General features: G+C 43.0%; 1 protein-coding gene across 1 annotated transcript in view; it reads right to left on the bottom strand.

Moving 5' to 3' along the window:
- CARD11 (caspase recruitment domain family member 11) overlaps positions 1-17,268 on the bottom strand; it is a 39,889-nt gene extending 22,621 nt beyond the window's left edge. Inside the window, exon 1 of the mRNA XM_072349308.1 lies at positions 17,045-17,268. Within this exon, the coding sequence (XP_072205409.1) occupies positions 17,045-17,057 (13 nt within the window). The 5' untranslated portion in view covers positions 17,058-17,268. The remainder of the gene's footprint in view (positions 1-17,044) is intronic.
- Positions 17,269-18,073: the final 805 nt, after the last annotated feature.

Raw genomic sequence — 18,073 nt, 5'->3', positions numbered from 1 at the left:
ACAACATGGGTAGCATGCAACAGTTCAGCTTCTATTCCAAGAGTTCTCTTAGCCCACCAGAAGCCGTGGTACAAAACAACGTGCCGCTCCCAGGCCATAAGAGAATGGAGCTGTGCTTTATGAGGCTTTGCTGGTAATCAGTAACTAAAGAGCTCAAAAGCAAGGCCTCGTTTTTCTAGGACCAGAAGAGCTCTCTCCAATGTTTCATAATGACCTCAGCTTCTAACTGTAGGAACTGCAGAGCATGCTGCATTACACTGGGCAGAACCAGCTATTATAGCCAGGGGCTATTAACTCCTTATTCTGGAAAGTAAAAATGCAAGTGCTAATCTGCTGGATAATGTGTCTGTTACTGTTCTATCACAATCGGATGCAGAACTAACCTACAAAAATCCTTTCCTTGCTTAGCGCTTTTAAAGGCCATTACAATAGCATCCAAATTTCCAGGCTGGGTTTCAGCATCTCCAAGAAAATGGAAAGGGTTCCTCATATCATGGATGGGTAAGGGAGAAATGCCCATTTTGTTCTCTCCTGCACTCCAGAATTCTTGTCTTTGGAGTTTCATACCCAAGGAACCACTTACTCAGCATTTGCACCACTGACTGTACACAACCAGCTGCTCTGTGGCTGCCCCCAGAGGAGCAAAGAGCTGTGCAGCACAGTGCAATCTGGAATCACAAATTAAACACATGCTGCACAACCAGAAAAGCTGAGCTCCTGAGAGAAGACAGCAGAGCACAAGGTCCTGCAGTACTCTAGTCACCCCAAAGCCACAGCTATCACAACTAAACAATGGTGTCTTGCAGGCCCTTTGTTTGGGGAGGTGTCCCACCAAGCTCCCAGGTGCACCTCAGCAGCACTTACCTGACTTTTGTAACTTGCAAAATATCCAACAGCCTGCTGCACCGAACCAGAACTCATTGCACTCTGTGTCAGCAGTTCCCTTAGGACATTAGTAAGGGATTTAAACAATACAAGGAAAAGTTCACTCATCAGCATAATTCTCGACGTGAATACATTTCTTACATGATATGAAAAATATCTTTAACAAATAATCCTTCATATATGGGCACAAGAGATTTCTACTGTAATTTTTCTGCTGTGGTTCCTTGCCCAGACTGAGTACAAACCTCAAGTAACCCTTCTGTCTTTTGCAGCTTTTCCAAAGACAGCAGAAACCAATGGGTGATATTAAAACAGCACCCTTCATAGGAACCACATTGTCCTTAGATTTAGTAAATAATGTAACATTGGATAAGAAATAAAATACTTGTGGATGGACCAAAGGATGTGTTGTTCTGCATGTACAAAACCAGGTGTGACAAGTCAAACCCAGTGGGACCCCACTAAAGGATTGCATGGGGGGATTCCATTTGAAAAGGAGACTTTCAGTAGTGCATCTGTTCTGCAGGTTTTGGAAGGACCTGCTCCCTGCTTCCTTGCTGGGATGACCCTGCACAAAAGTTGTTCTCACTTATAAGATAAAAAGGCAGACATAAAATGCTCTCAGCTGTGTAATCAGGTATTTCATCTGCTCGCTGTTATCCTTACCTCGTTTCTGACTCCAGCACCTCTTGAGCTGTAACCTAACACATTCACAAGTTGTGATATGTCAGAAAGACTGCATTGTCCATTACAAACCACAGGTGTGAAGTCACAGACTTGGGCTGACTTCAGCAGGCATTAGCCAAAAAGAAATAAGAATTGCCACAGCAGTTAAAAAAAATTGCTCTCCTGCTGCTCCTTTCAGTAGTTAGTACACAGCATAGCTTTTAACCACAGGAGATCTTCATCCAGTAATAAACTCAGCCAGTCCCATCCATTTCAAAGGCCTCTATAGATGCAGGCAAATAAAGAGAATCCCTTTTTACACTGAATGAAAAGTTCTATTCCCCTCATCTCTTTCGCTCTCTCAGGGACTATCCTTCTTGTGGCCGTTAAACACAGATGAATCTTCTTCCACGTTTGCTATTTTCCTTCTGTTTTCCAACCAAACAGTTCACCTTGTCATTAAAGCAGTTCTCTGCTCTCACTCCAGCTCCATACTTTCATATGTCGGCGACACTCTTCACTGATGAAGGGAATAAAGCCTCCAGGCTTCAGAACCGGGGCTTCCATAAAGTTCTCTCCATCAAAGCTGATATGAGGCTTCATTTTTGTGATTAATCTCACATTGGTGCAGAAATTAACCCTGCAGTTGCTTCATTATTTGCATCCCTTGCTGCGAATTCCTGGCAGCTTGTTGGGACTGGAGCAGACTGCAAATGCAAGCTTCAGCTGGCACTGCTGATTTCTTGATATACTCTTCATGAAATACAAACAAGTGGGTTCTGTCCTACACTGGGAAGTAGGAGGGAGTTTTCTTTGGAAGGGGTGAACTGTTAAATGCTTTGGACTTGTTCATTTGTTACAGACATGGACAGAAAGGCCGGATTTGAAGAGAAACCATAACACAAATTCACAGAATCACAGAATCACAGAAATTTTCAGGTTGGAAAAGACCTAGAAGATCATCTAGTCCAACCATTACCAATACTTCCCAGCTAAACCATATTCCTCAATGCAACATCCAAACATCCAAAGTGTTTCTTGAACACTCCCATGGTCGGTGACTCTACCACCTCCCTGGGCAATGCATTCCAATGCAGTGCAATTGTGCAAATTGCACGTCAGTATGAACATAAATTTGTTCATCTTAAATATTGAATGTGTACACAAAACAGGAAAGGATTACGTGTCAATTAGCACACTTTAAAGCAAATGTAAAGATGGAAAGAAGTCTTTCAAAACTCTACATTTTGAGGGTATTTGCATTCCATCCTTTGTCTGCATATCACCAGACCTCATGGGTACACCCTTTCTCCCTCAAGTTTGTCCAGCATTTCATATGACAACATATAACAACAGGGAGCTTTTCTCAACAGCTGCTTGTACGGATAGATGTAGGTTTGCAGTATCAGAGAACCACAAAACCACAAAGGGATTTAGAGCTATTTTTAATTTTAGAGGAAAGCCACAGTTTTAAGTGCGATGAGAAACTTCTGTCCCTTTGCTTATGGAGACAGAAGAGCTCTGCTTGCACTACTGCCTCTCTGAAACACTCAGTACCAGCTGTTTTCAATTACATTGGCTGCAGTACTGTATGTTCTACCATACTGAAAACCACTTTTCAAAGGCTTAAACGTTGATTAAGATGACAGTTTGCTCACCTTCACTTGCAAGGTGTTCACCAGAGAAGTGCCTAAAACTGAACTCCCAATTGAGAGGAGACAAATTCTTAACCTTTGATGCAAAAGAATATAAAGTGCAGATTCTCAGCGTGCCCATGTGGTAGGACTCATTCATCACAGACTGCAAAGCACCTGGAACCACTGAGATGGAAAGATCCAGAAAGGCATTTATTATTAACCTGGTTTTATTACTTCAGGTTTCGTTGGCCCGAGAACACTTTCTGAAGCCAGCAGCTCTGTTGAACAGACTGGGCTGCATTTCTCTTTCAGGTCACAAACATGGAAAGATCTACTTTGTATATATCAGAGCTTCTTCTTTGTATAAAAGATTCATCCAGCCTATCGAATGCCACAGCTCCAATAAAATATAAAAGGAAAATATTGAATATTAAAGTGGAAGAACACTGAAGTAGGAGAAGAGCAGGAAACTTCAAACTCAAAGTAGGAACACCATAGCACAAATATTTTCTGTCCACTCCCACTGAGTCAATCCTTCTGTTTCATGCAACACACAAATCCACTTGAAATCACGCAAAGCTGCAGTGAGGTAAACCTGGACCTCCCCAGTGAAGCCAGATGACAGCCACAGTCATAAACACGACTCTCATTTTCTAAATAGCAGAGAGAACCAAAGCAACCTCCTAACTTTGTCAGTGGGCTCTGAAGGCACATTCATCTTGCTTTTACAAACATAAGAGGGAAAGAAAATTCCCCTGATTTTCATAATTATTATCTCAAGAACAACCAAGCGAGAGGAAAAGAAATGAAGAATTCTGTCATGTTACTCTTTCAGTATCTCTGCTCTATGAAAAAGAATGAAAGCAACAGAATAAATCAGAGATTTGTCCCTAATCACTATTCCTCCCCTTGCAGAAACAGCCAGAGGAATTAATACTATAGGAACTCTCTTTAATTACGTCTTCCTTTCCCTTTAGTTACTCTACTAAGAACTGATCCATTTAACACTATCTCAGCAAAAAAGAAATGTGCACAGATAAAGCAAGGATCAATTGTAGGCGTTGTTAATGCAGTACATCCAGTGGTTTGCTTATTATCCTCTAAACCAGAAAACACCATGTGCAACAAAGACAAGCTAGTTTCTCAGAATTGCAGGATAATATTGCTTAATACCTTAATAATACTTGCTTTGAATTCCACACTTACTGCATGTAGCCTTTGTCTGCTTTGGCAACTGCACACGAAACACTATAATGTACCCATCAGTTTCTGGAGGAAAAAACTGCACACTAAGAATGCCGTTCTGAGCAACAAAATATTGTTATGAAAGATCTTAATCAGTCTAAAAATACTTATTAGGATCCTGTAGTGACCTGTGATTCATAAAAGGCAGAGATGTGTGCTTTACAGCTTTGCTCTCCATCTGGTGAAAATATCGAAAGTCGACATCCTTTTCAGGTCTGCCAGTTCAGAACTTGGGAGCTCTTACCATGTTATCACACAGGAAGGAAATGACTAATTTTGTCTCAATAGCAAACCGAAAGCAGATTGTGTTACCCTGAACATGCAAGATCCAATCAGATTGGTTGTAAAGCATGTATTACCAATAATAAACAAAGAAAATGGAAAAATCCTCCTCTACAAATAACTGAAAGAAATGTAGCAATGATGTTTTGACGACTCCATCATTTTTGTGTGTGTCACTGTTTTCTACACACAGGGAAGATGTTCCTTGCTCTCTCAGCACTGTGCCCACTAAGCACCACCGACAGAAGGGTGAGCTTAAGAGCAGAGACAGAGGTTGGAGCCATCTTACCAACCAGCATTAGGACCCGGGTTAATTTATAAATTGAGTCCCTCTCTGGTGAGTGGTAAAGAAATGAGTCTGTCCAGAATTACATCCCACCATTTTGAACTTCTACCTCAGAATCCCATGTAAAGTTTGGTTGCCAACCAGTTCTTGATTGGTTTACCTCTATGATCACCCAAATGATTTGTCCCTTCAGATGCCAGTGCCTACTACCTGACTACTCTTTTCTTCCCTATTATTTGTGAATCTGTCATTCAGTTTTCATAAACTGTTAACACCAGCATTAGTGATAATGTTAGTGACAGTAAATAAGAAATGAGACAGGCAAGCAATGAGAAATGGTGCAAAAATATTTGAGGAGAAAGACGAGATTTAGTGTTGAAAGAATTGTGAGAAAAAGGGAAATGGAAATACAGAGAGGGAGCGGGATAAAGAAAGTCAAAGAAAGGGGAAATCAACAAAATGAAAGTGAAGAACAGAAGTGAGACAGAGATGAGAATGGGAAAAGCCTTAGTAAAGGCAAAGAGAAGGAACGTGGGGTGCAAAGCAAACCAAGGGGTAACTAGGGAAGGCCCTGTCACCGATCCGGAGACAAGAGGAATTAGTGCTAGTTCAGGGCATGCAAATCAAGAGAACAGCACAACAATTTGCATAAATAATTTACCACGAGGATTTAGTGCACCTATTTAAAAGGATTTGCAAAGCAGCAGCAGAGAGCTGAAAGCCCGACATTTAGTAAAAGCTTTCATCTACATATTCTCCATTCCGTTATGCATGATGATAAGGACAGCAGAAATCACTGGGCTAACGCAGTACAAATATGTTTGTATGTCTGGCCTTTCTTTCTTGAGTGCAGCATTAACTACTGACAGGAGCGTTTCCTTTCAACTAATGTGTGCTAAAAGCAAAGATCTAAAGAAGAAGCTGTCATCCTCAGGCTGCGAAGGGCTTGTGAGAACGCTGGCCCAAGAAATGCTTCTGAATTTATTATGGGGTCTCAGGTTAATTCCTCTCCTTTGAGATTAACTCATCCTGTTTTTACAACTGCTAATGAGATTTTCAGTAGTTGAGGAGGAGGCACAATTGGGGGCAAGCAGGTAGGAGGGTGTGATTAGGAGCCTTTCTGCCATCGGATCTGGAGTCTTGAATTTAAAAATCAAGTGAGCCAAACATTCAGATGGATTGGATGATCGCAGGTTAGGTCACAGTAAATGTGTGCTCACTTGGCAATAAGCAGCACTTCCTTTGGTTCAAAGGGTCAGAGCTTGTAAGCAATTTGTATAGACTGAGCTACATGAGAACTCAGTAAGGTCAGTGATTCGTTAGCTGATATAAACACATGAAACTCACATAACCCTACCAAAACAGCCTGGTTCTCATCAGTGCTATTAACACTTCCATTAATACAACTTGTTGCACTAAACAGGAAAAGAGAAGCTCGAAAATCTGAAGAATGAACAAATACAAAGCTGTCATAAGCCCTTAGAAAGATCAACTTTACGAGGCTACTCCAAGCACTAGAAAAATAACCCACCTGCCAACTGTTTGCTGTATTATAACAGCAGCATATGTTGACTAGGATAAGAACGTGGATGACTTAACTATCTCAAGCGCACTATGCAAAGGAGCAGCAGCTCTACATATACCTCTGTGAAGACTTCCAACCTTCTCTAGCTTAGTTGCTTACTACCTATTCTTTACAACTGTTTGAAGCACAGAACAAATGCAAAGAACAGACTGCTCTCTTGCATGTGCTATTTCACTGCCCAAAGAAGCATGAAGATGCAGAAGCAAACTGGATGCCATTTGGCAAGAAAAAGTATACAATAGGTCAAATCAGTGAAGCTGAGGAAGGACAGAAGCTCAGTGGGAATCAGAAGGAGCTCACTATTTTGAAATCAAAATTCTCCTTTTGCATGAAAATGGCTGCATGTCATTTATGAATAGATTTTTCCCACTTATGCTTTCTGGTCACCTCTTCTCTGTGTCCCCTCCTTTTCTTGCACTGCTGTAGTGGGACTGTATCACACAGCGCCGGAAACATACACCCACCATCCTCCCTCTCAAACTTGCTGTCTATATATAGCAGACAGAACTGTGCTGGGGGCTGCCTGACTTCCCTTTTCTTCTGAACAGAGGCTGTGGGCAACTTTCAGCTCTGACAAACACTGTGGAGGGAAGTCTTAAAGGAAGTGCTGCCCTGAGAGAGCTGCATGCCTGGCTGCAGCAGGAGCTGCAGGATGCTGTGCCGGCTCTCGCTTCCCTCATCGCTGCTTTGGGGCTCAGCTCTGCACAGTGGAGAAGCTGCCCTGTAAGTGGTGGCTTCTCTGTGACCTTGGCTTGCTGCCCTGGGGAAGAGACCACACCAAACACATGGCAATTCTGTGACATTTGCTACTGTCAACACGTTGCAAGGAAGGATTAAGTATCTTCTGTTGCTTTAACAATAACTGAGTCCACTGCTCTGATGTTATAGAATAGAATACTGTGAACCTTTGGTGTAGAAAACTGACCCCAAAAACTTCACTTCCCATAGGAAGACACTAAACTCTGCACGATGACAGTGACCTGAACCCCAATCCTTACAAGAAGAGGTATCTCGATACCACGTGTGGTAAAGCATCACACACTCAGTCAGTGGAAGCTTTTTTCCCCTCCCATTTTCCCAATTTATGCCTTGAAGCAGAACAATTCCTCACATGCTGTTTGCATTAACAGTACCTGGTAGCTTAAAGCATCACAAGCAAACAACACTGAGCAGAAAAGCATTTGCTTTAAATGCGGTGCTGTCTGTAAGCAGCAAGGTTACATGCAGTATGAGCAGTAGTGAATGGTTCTGCTTCCTCAGGGTTGATTTCCCTTATTTCTCATTCCTACTCAAGGGCAAAACTTGTAATTAGGGTCAGATTTGCAAAGAGCGGAGGTGGAATTTAGGCATTAAAATAAATGGTCAGGTTTTTGCGTGGCTTGCTTCAGTGTGGGATAGATTGTTGTTATGAGCCACAGAGCTGCTGAGTGATAAGCCCTCCTAAAAATCAGGTCTTTCTTCCATGTCTAAATTGATGCTGAGCTCTTTCAGAAACCTCTTCTTAATTGCAGCATTCTTTCAATGCAAAGCATTTGAGAAACAAAACGCCTTTAAATCTTTGTGAGGTGTGAATTCATACCTATGAAACCATACTCTGTATCACCTATAAATCTGCTAACAGCAGTGTTCAGGTAGTTCTGGTACCCAGTGCTGTGCAAACGCTCCAGCAGTACCTGTCCCACAGCGAGGAGAGCTGATGCTGTGGCAGTGCTCACTCATGCTAGTTCCAACTCCTTTAAATCCATGAAATATTTTGCTAGTTAACAGATGACAGCAAATACTGCTGTGGATGGATCAATTCTTTCCTACATTTTGTCTCCAGCTGCAATTGAGATTTTAAGAATTAGCTGAAATTTTAAGCCCTGATCCCTCTGGAACAAAATAAAGGATTTTTTTTTCCTGCATGACTAGAAGTATTTATTCTAGGAGGAACAAAAATAAAACTATTTCTCCTATGCTTGAAAATTAATACAGGGTAGAAACTATATGAGCTTTTAGATTGGACTCTCCTATCGTTATTTGCTCTATTTATCTTTTTTTTCCCCAAAGCTGCCACGTTCAGCCTTGCAGACTCTATTCTGCTGACTCAGCTGACTGAGCCAAAACTCATAAAAATCTATTTTTAAAAGGTCCAATGGTTTTATTTTCTAATCATAAATATGAAATTTAATTAGCATCTCATTGCTAACGAAGCCAGTGCGGAAGATGAGAGGAACCAGGCACAGTGATGGAGCCTCAACCGTAACCCAAAACAATTGTAGTGCAGCAGCCAGTTTAACTCCTGCTTCTCTCCACTCAGGTTACAGCTCTTTTAGGAGCTGTCTGCTCTGCTCACAGGTTTTCCTTTTTGATGATAAGGCCTTTCTGTCTTCTATGGCAGAAATTACTCTAGCATGATATAGCACAATATAAAATCCAAACCAACAACAGATAAGGCTCACTCTGGATTAGAAACAGAAGCAAGGTTGTCATAAAATAAACAGGTCAATAAGTGTTTCAAATCCTCTACAAGCAAGACACTCATCACCTGAGTTCTCCAGGGCACTGCAAACATCAGAAAGATTAACGGAATTGTTTTAAAGGAAGCACATGGAAGATTTTAAAAGCCCCTTTAAAGCAAGAAACTTGCCTTTTTACTATTAGCATTCCTAGATGGACTGTCCTGGCCACCAGCACTGATGCTGCTGCTGCTGCTGTTGGGGGACATCCTTGTGATTGAGTGCTATGCCTTTGGCATCTTCTCACTGGAGTTGGTAAAGACTAGAACTTGAGAAGAGTCTTTGCCCATAATGCCCTATGATAGCAGCGTTGCCATGGACAGAGACTTACTTGAGGGGAAGGAAGTTACAGAGAGGGGTTCTTCTGCTCCTGCTCTGCAGGCATCCTGGTGAAGCAGCACACAAAGCAAATGGTCACAGAAGAGAAGATGCGGGGAGAAGTGGGCGAGCACCGTGGGAGAGCTCTGAGAGGGCTGAGGAACAGCAGGAACCACAAAACTTTCTCTGTGTACTCACAGTGCACTCACACTGCAATCATTCACAGCAAATCCGTGTGGGAGGAAGTGTTTGCAGGACATGTCCTGAGTGAGAGCAATCATTAGTGATTTCTGGATTGCTAGTAAAGCTTCTGGAGTGGCTGTGTTTGCCCCTGGTTGCTGTCAATGACATCGTCCTGCAGGGTAAAAAAGGCTTTATTAAAGCACTGCTCACGGTTGCTTTTGGGAGGACCACTGTTTAGTTCTTCTATGTTCCCTTGAAAGCTGAAAACACCCAAGAATGCAGTTGCTTCATTTTAACAACTGGCTGCTTTGCAGCGTGACAAATCCAGCAGCTCTTCTTTGTTATCAGTAATGGGAAGCAGAGGTTATATATCAAGCAGTGTTCAATATTGTGAGGCAAGAGCAACTCGGGCTGGGAAGCTTTCTCAGATGTTCTTCCTAATTTTCTCTTGAGGAACACACAATGCTTTACAAGTTCCCTTCAGGTTCCAGGGCTGCCCCCAGTGAGCAGAGCAGAGTTTTCAGAACATGGTAAAGATCGGTGTTCAGAGCAGCTAAACGACACTCATGTGTCTACAGGGCTGATAATGAGCGCGCAGACTGCAGCTTCTGTGAGCAGCCGTCCTGCTGGACCTCATGTATCAGCCTCCCTCTGACCAGCAGGGCTCTGAGCAGGAGCCACAGACTATTTATGTTCCGATGAAAAGCAGCAAGAAACCTCTTAAAGAACAGTTCGTTTCCAAGACCCTGTATTCACCTTCCTCCTTGCACATAACAGGAAAAGCTTTGGCTCTCAGAAAGTAAATATATGGAAGGAGAAGCATATACCTTATTTTGATATCTTGACCACTTCCCTCCCCTAAGCTTAACTCTTTCTATCCCAGTAACTCTGCCAGCTCAGAACTGAGGAAGCTGTAAGGAGGAGGACTGATGTACCAGGGCTACCAAAGGCAGAAGGGAACGTGCAGGTATTCACTGAGTGGAAGTGATTAATAATCTGCTTTTGTTGCCTTCTATTGGCAACAAATAAGTTAGGTGCTTTGAAAACTACCTTCTGTAAACCCCTCTCTTGATTCTCTTCTGCAGCCAGTTGCATTGAGCTCCCTGAGAGCTGCATTACAGCACCTGTTTGAGGACACCCCATCATGGCTGCTGACAGCAGTGGGAAACAGGGCACACATAAATGCAAAGTTGTAGGAAAACATATCAGAGACTCCTGTATAACAAAACATTCCAAGCTAAGTTTAAGTACCATAAAGTTCTAATACAAGCAAACAAACCTTCTACCTTTTCTTTCACCCCCTAGCTCTCCATTACTAACTTGCTTTCTTAGATCTGTGTGCTACAGGAAACTTGCTTTCCTACTTCACCACTGTTTCCAGCCTCAGAGTAGTGCAATATGATGTAGTCATGCATGACTACATCACAGCAGCATTAACTATTAGTTACAAGTAAAGTAAAGAGTAAAGTAAAGACAAGTTACAAGGAAAGACTTAAGTTGTTGAATTGCAATTTCCAGCACTCAGATTTTGGGGTGTCTTTTGAAATATATTAGAAAATAACTGAAATATATTTAAAATAATAGTAAAATTGACAAAACAGCCCAATTTACCTACATCCTGTTTTCAAAAGTGATAACAACAAAGAAGAGCCTATGCTCCCATTAATGGGCATGGTATTGAGGATACACACCTAACAACGTGGGCCAAGAGAGCACAAGAGGCGGTGAAAGAACAGCAACAGGCAGCCACAGGCAGGACTTCAGTGGGTTTGCTGCTGGATGCATGAGCACAATTTATGCCTGACTGTGTTTTAATTACACAACTGCACAAATCTGCATTGTTCTGCATTGCAGAAAACTCTAAAACACCTCAGAGCTTAAATTGATAGCCTTCAAAATGAGTGTTCAAATCCTGATTGTTTCTGCCTTGAAGCCAGTGTTTTCCAATTGCTCTTTGCAGGTGGCAAAATTCAGCCCTTCCTGACGGTGTGTTCTCATAGAGCTCCTGCAGCACCTGCAGAGCCAGGCAGTGCTCCGGCAGGCACACAGCCCAGGCTGCTCAGCCCTTCAGTGACAGCATTACTGTCAGCAGCATTCAGTACAGCAGAACTGATGCTGCTGCTCTCACTATGGATACGCGCAAGTCACAAAAACACCTTTCTGTATTGTAACGCTCCATTAGCAAATGCCCGAGAAGGATCATTTTTCCTTCAAACTGCAGAATTTCAGATTAAAAAGAAACTGATTCAGTGTTTCCAGCCTCACAGGAAACGTAAATACTCCTTCACTTCTTATTTTTAATTTTCTAAAAACTGAAGCAGAAGAAAACCACGCTCTTTTCTGACCGAAGATGCAAGTTTTGTTTCATTCTGTGCTTAAAGCTTTCACAGCATGGATTGCAAAAACTAGAGAATGAAAGACAGAAGGAAATTAAATCTACTCCAATAAAGCATGTTGGTCTTTGGTTTTCCTTCAAAGTGTGCAACTGAAAATACAGGACTGTATTACTGGAAAGATGAAACACGCGAAAAATACTCTTAAGCAAATCAATACTGAGATGTATTGGGTCCTGTTTTGGCAGGAACTGTGAATGGAAATACCAGAGTAGTGATAGAGAAGATTATTTTTTTTTTCCTGGGGGGACAGAAAAAGAGCTCTCAATGGTAAAAATGGAAAAAGCATATGGAATTTTCTGTTTTCCTTCAGTATGAAGCATTAGCAAAATGAGTTTGATGATCTCTCCAACTACTTCTTCCATTATAAACTACAACAAACACAGAATGGCAAATGGAAGAAGCCCAGAAATAGAGAAGTAGGCAGCAGCTGCTGAAGCAAGACTTGTTCTGGTGCAAGATGGGGAGCATGGAGGCAATCCATGAGGAGCTGCAAGCAGGGAGGAAATATTTTAAACAGACTTTATCTAACAGACCAGTGTGAGCAGTGAATGATGACCACCCCTGGTAGTTTAACTGGGATGGTTAAAGCCAAGAGCTTCCAAATGATCTTATCAATGTGATCACCTCAGTTGACGTTTAAGAAGAGACTCAATCACCAGCTGTGCTATAGACTGGAAGGGATTCCTTTTGTGCTCAAGCTTGTAACCAGGTATTTCCTGCTAGCATACAGCCTTTTTCTGCATTCGTATGGAAAAAAAGTTGGTCCTACCTCAGCCGGACAGCTGTGCTACTCACACTGCTCAGTGCCTGGGTTTGCCTGCAGAGCTGTGCCAGCAGATACAGCACCAAGAGCTGCTGGGGATCCTTACATGGCTGTGTTGGAGCTGTGGTTTCTCCCCTCATTTGCCATGAACAGGGTAGACTTGTCAGACTTAGGCAAATAACGAATATCTTTGTGTAAGGCCAAAGCGGCCTCCGGGACCAGAACAAAAATATCTGTTAATACCATGGGGTGCTGCTTTATACAGGCAAATTCACCGAGGCAACAATTACTAGCAATAATATCACATACACAGCTGTACATACACTTTCCCTTTTGACAAAACCAGAATGTTACAGCATCTAGTTTGACATTTCTGATAGATATCCAGTGAGATTTGACAAATTCCTCTTTCCTGTTGAGTTGCTAAAGAGATTCACTGAAGCAGACAGCATTAGGAAGCAATGCCCCATCCAGTGCAGAGGATGAAATAGGTTTTGTGGGACTAAAGGAACAAGAATATTCTCTTCACTGCACGTGGCAGCAGACAACACACAACACTTTGTCAGCTTATGGTGCTAGGGATCACGCATTTTGATGAGCTGTGGAAAAAAGAGTCTGTTTGCTTTCTGTATAAGAGAGCCCAAAGACTGCGCTGCTTGTATGGTTCTAACTGCAGATCTACAAACACAGGAGAACCCCTGGTGCTCACAGACTGTCCTCCTCCCTGGAGCCCGACTCTCTGGGAGAAGAGCAGGAAGGATGAGAAGTGTTCAAAATCCAAGTTCAGAGAAAATGTTTCTGCTGAACTGAAGTCAATGTGAAAACCTCCAGCCAAGGAGCAACCCAGAGACACCCACAGCAGGATGGTAGGTCTGCTGTGCTGTCCAATGGCAAACTAAGCAGACTGGCACTGCGTTCTTGTGCCTGACAGGAGCAAAAAAGTGAGAGGGTAATACTGGGAGAGAATACCGAGTGAAGCAGAGTGGAAGAAGCTCCTGTTGTTGGATGTGTGCCACTGAGGCCAATTATGTACTTTTGACAGTAACCATTATAATTCCAAAGTCCTTGAACAAATCACAAGCAGAAAGGTTACCTTCCTGAAAATGTTCGTTGCCATTAAGTAGCTGACCCCATCTGGAGGGTGAAGGCAGAACTCAACAGAGAATTTGGGGGAAGGGAGTAGAGAATCTTGTTACACGCATGCCTGAGAAAACCCCATCTTTTGTTCTGAAAATAAAAAAGGAATTGCAGATTCACTGCAGATACTCTGTTCTCAGCAAAGCGGACAGCATTCAGAGAATGCAAATCCTATGGACAGCAGTAATAAACAGCCAAAGCAAAACCTCTCTGATACCAGTGACAAAAGTCCACTGCATTTGGTGAGGGCAGGGTTGTATCCTTCTGTCTGAAATTCATAAGGCCTGGACCCTCTTTTAAGCTGAGGTTGCTGTGGGTGCTGCTCACAAAGAAGGCTGACATAGGCCACATTCCACCATCACTAACACAACCTTATCAGCCACATCTGAGTGAAACACGTATTTCATGAAGCATGCCTTTCAATATCAAAGGGAGTTGAGACATCGGATAAGAAGTGGGCAGCTGGTTCTCTTGCAATAATATAGACATAATATTGGGAGGAATAACGATCTCTATATGCTTCATCCTCTATGAGTAACCATGCCCCGCATCTCTCTAAAAGTTTGACCGAGTAACAGGATAAAACATTCAGTCTTCTCTTTTTAAGCATATCCCAGTTATCTGGGATGTACCTTTAGTGAAGGTTCGAGCTGCTTTTAATTTTATCAGAGACGCACTGCACTCAGATGATTCTCTTCTCCTGCAGGAAGTTTATTTTCTCTCTGAATTCAGAGCTCTCTCTCACCAGAAGTAACAACTTGCACAACGAGGAAGTCAAACGTGTGGTTCTGAATTTCTGGGGTGTCCCTCCTAGTAGAAGGGTTTGCTGGCTGAAAGTTTCAGCACTCTTTCCCTTTGAAATTTCTCTTCGGTCAGGTACGTGACTCAAGAAACTCGGAAATCAAATCTGGCTCCCTTCCTCTGCATCCCCTTGCAGATGTCACCGTTCCGTTTTGACCAAGTCTGTTTTTAACTCAACTCATGGTGAACTCTGATGATGGTTGGTGAGGGAAAGAGAAAAGGAGAACAGACAAAAAGAGAAACGCAGTCTCGGCCAATTAGTTTCAGGGAAATATCAAGGCCTTACAGAAAAAAAACAACAACCCAAAACAACAACGAAAATACACCAAATAGTTTTGGTGGCAGAGGATGCTGAAAAAAAACTAAAGCACAAGATTATCACACACATTTAACAAGATGACTAAAAGGAACACAAGAACTTTTCATATCACAAGTTGTTACAGAGCAGGGTTATGCTAAACTTCTATGAATGAAAATAACATATCCTATTGTGTCGTTCCAGGCTTGCAGACTTCTTGGCAGATGCAAAAGACAAAGATATTCACACGGAATTGCTTCTGTATTCAGAAGAGAATGCTCACAGCTCAAAGGCCACAGTTTGCTAGTTCTGAATCAAAAAGTATGCATTATAATTGCAAACATACAGTTTAAGCTTCTTTCACTCATAAGGAGATAGACAATTTGAGAGAGCAGGACAGATTGCTAAGAGAATTCTCTCACATCATAATTCTCCTACTAATTCAGCTGAGTTTAATAAGTGATCCTTATTCAGTCCCCAAAAGCCCAAACCAGAACATCCCTAGAAATAAATCTCCAGTCTCAATAGCCCTGCTTAAGAAGGTGAGGCTAAAAAACTTCAACAAATGTTACTACTTTGTCATATCTAGTTCAAAGCTTATAAACTTAAACAACCAGTCATAGCAAATATCATCCCTGGATGCAGTTTTTAACCTGATCTTGGCAACTTTTGGTATCTGAGAAATGAGTTCTTTCCAGATCCTAGGAATAAAGTTACTGCTGCTACAGTACCACAGCAGGGAGCCTCTCTCCCTAAGATATTAAATCCTATGGGATTCAATGGGACAAGAATGACCTCACTTGTCAGACCAGACGTTCTAAGAGATTCACAAAGCTGTTACTCTGCTCTCACCTGCCTATTCTGCAAAGGAAAGAGGAGCTGAGACTGCAGTACTTCCTTTGGTTTCCCTACGAGGTCTCAGGGGGATGCTGAGGCAGCAGAGTAAGACCATCTGCTTCAGCATTTCCTCCCAGTGTGAACGCAGCATAGAAACAGATAGAGAAGCCTGGTGGAGGGTTGGGGTAAGGGCTTCGGAAGGAGTGGGACGATATAAAAAGCAGAGATAGAAAAAAACAAAGTCAGAGAGGGCCATACTTGTGAGCGGAAAGGAAGCTACGGTGTGCTGTAGGTGTTAGAAAATTCTATTGGTGAGACAGAAGGAAACAGAGACAGGATGACAGCGGTTATTTGTTGTGAATCACTCAGCACAAGTCCGGGAGTCGGAGGGAGGCAATGCAAGCGTACATGTATGGCATTTTGGGATGCATCTCCAGATCTGCAAATATGCAAATTCTGATTATGTTCATGAGCAAAGGGGCAGATATGAAAGCAGTGCATGTGTACGAGAATGGGACAGCAGACAGGAACCACCACTGCATGCAAAACCAACTCTGCAGGGCAGCAATGCATGCTGCATGCACAGGGAGGGGATGGAGCAGGAAGGTGTGCGTGCAAGAGGTGGCAGGAAAGAGGAACATGAGAGAGAGAAGGAAATCACGGTGGGGAAGGAGATAGACTGAGAACATGGGGGAGGGCATACATTCTGTGCACGGGCAAGAAGGGAAAGAAAGGAACAAGTGGAACATTTGTCACACAGAAGATATGCTTGATGAAAAACAGGCATAAGAAGATGGTGAAAAAGATAAGATGTACATTAGAGTTGATAAAAGAATAAAGGAAGTGAGAAGAGCTAATTAAAAGAGGGGAAAAAAATATTTTATTAGTTAATAGAAAGCATAAATCCATAATGAAAGGATTTAAAGACTTGGTCAGGGCTCAGTGCACAGAGCAGAAGCAGGAATTCCCTGGCAACCAGCACTGCCAAGCAGCCCTTTCACCTCCCCCTCTGCACTTCCATTTCAGCACACACTTCCCTTACCAATACCCATCACCCTGGGGTACCGCAGGGCCCCCCCTGAGCACATTTTGTGCTGCTGAGGATGGGACGGGTGGCTGCAGACCTCAGAGAAACAATCTCAAAAATGAACACAGAAACAAACAAGGTGAAAGTGGAACTTGTTGCAATTAGACTTAAATGCTGCGCCAGGCAGCTACTGTCCTTACCTTGGGTGCTCATGAGTGAGTGGGTGTCTCGGTGCAGCTGCTGCAGGTTGAAGTGCCTACGTTGCCTCCATGCCCATGACTGGCTCTTCCAGGAGCCCCGGAGAGGTTTTTTGTGCTCTGCAGCTGTTAAAAAGTAAAAGAAACACAAGGAGCAAAAGTCCTCCTGCCGCCTGCCCCCCTTCCCCAAGGTACCGAAAGTTTTGGGGATAATCTGGAATAAAGGAAGCAAGTGCACTGGTGTCAGAATGAGTACAGAGCGACAGAAAGTGAGAAAAAAGTGTGTCAGGGGCTGGGCGGGGCAGAGAAGGAAAATGCAAAGATCTGACAGGAAACCAGAGTATCAATCTGCTTAGGGCTTAAAAAAAACACACATTTCTGCTCCCCAGTGATACTGCCTGTTTGCAAATGACTCTGCACGCAGGTGACAGCGGAGCCCCAAAGAACCACGGTAAGCAAATGAAGAGGCACTGCTGCCCCTTCCCCAGGAAGAGCAGTGGGCACAGCAGGCAGCAGCCTCCAGCAGATGGCTCAGAGCAAGAAACGAGGCTGTCTGCACCGCCTGCTTTGAGCTCCCTGCAGCAGGAGCTCCCCCAGTGCATTTCTCCGGGGCAGAAGGGGGAGATGCTGGCTGCCAACCAACCTGGGGCTGTACCTCCAACCACAAAGCAACAGCCCTTGCTTCTCAGTGCACGCACTGGCTAGATAAGAAAGAAAAAGGACTGAAGAGTTCCAACTGAAACAGTTCGAGGCAGGAAGAAAGGTGTGTTTTCTTCAAAAACCTTTGGAAAACATCTTTTTTTCTTATTAACAGCTGTTGTCGCCAAGCTAAAAGGGAAACAACAAAATGTAATGCAAGTATTAGTATATGTTACAGTTGAACGACACTGTAAAACAGCATTTTCCTAAGGAAGTCTGTGTGCTGACATACATCTGGTATAGCTTGAATGCTGGACGATGGGCTGAAAGCCACACATGGGTAAATCCAATGTTTGGGTCCCTCTGAGGACACAATCACACCAAAGAGCACCA

Source organism: Excalfactoria chinensis, chromosome 14, assembly GCF_039878825.1.
Source record: "Excalfactoria chinensis isolate bCotChi1 chromosome 14, bCotChi1.hap2, whole genome shotgun sequence".
NCBI lineage: Eukaryota > Metazoa > Chordata > Aves > Galliformes > Phasianidae > Excalfactoria > Excalfactoria chinensis.
This window is presented reverse-complemented; position numbering and strand designations above follow the sequence as displayed.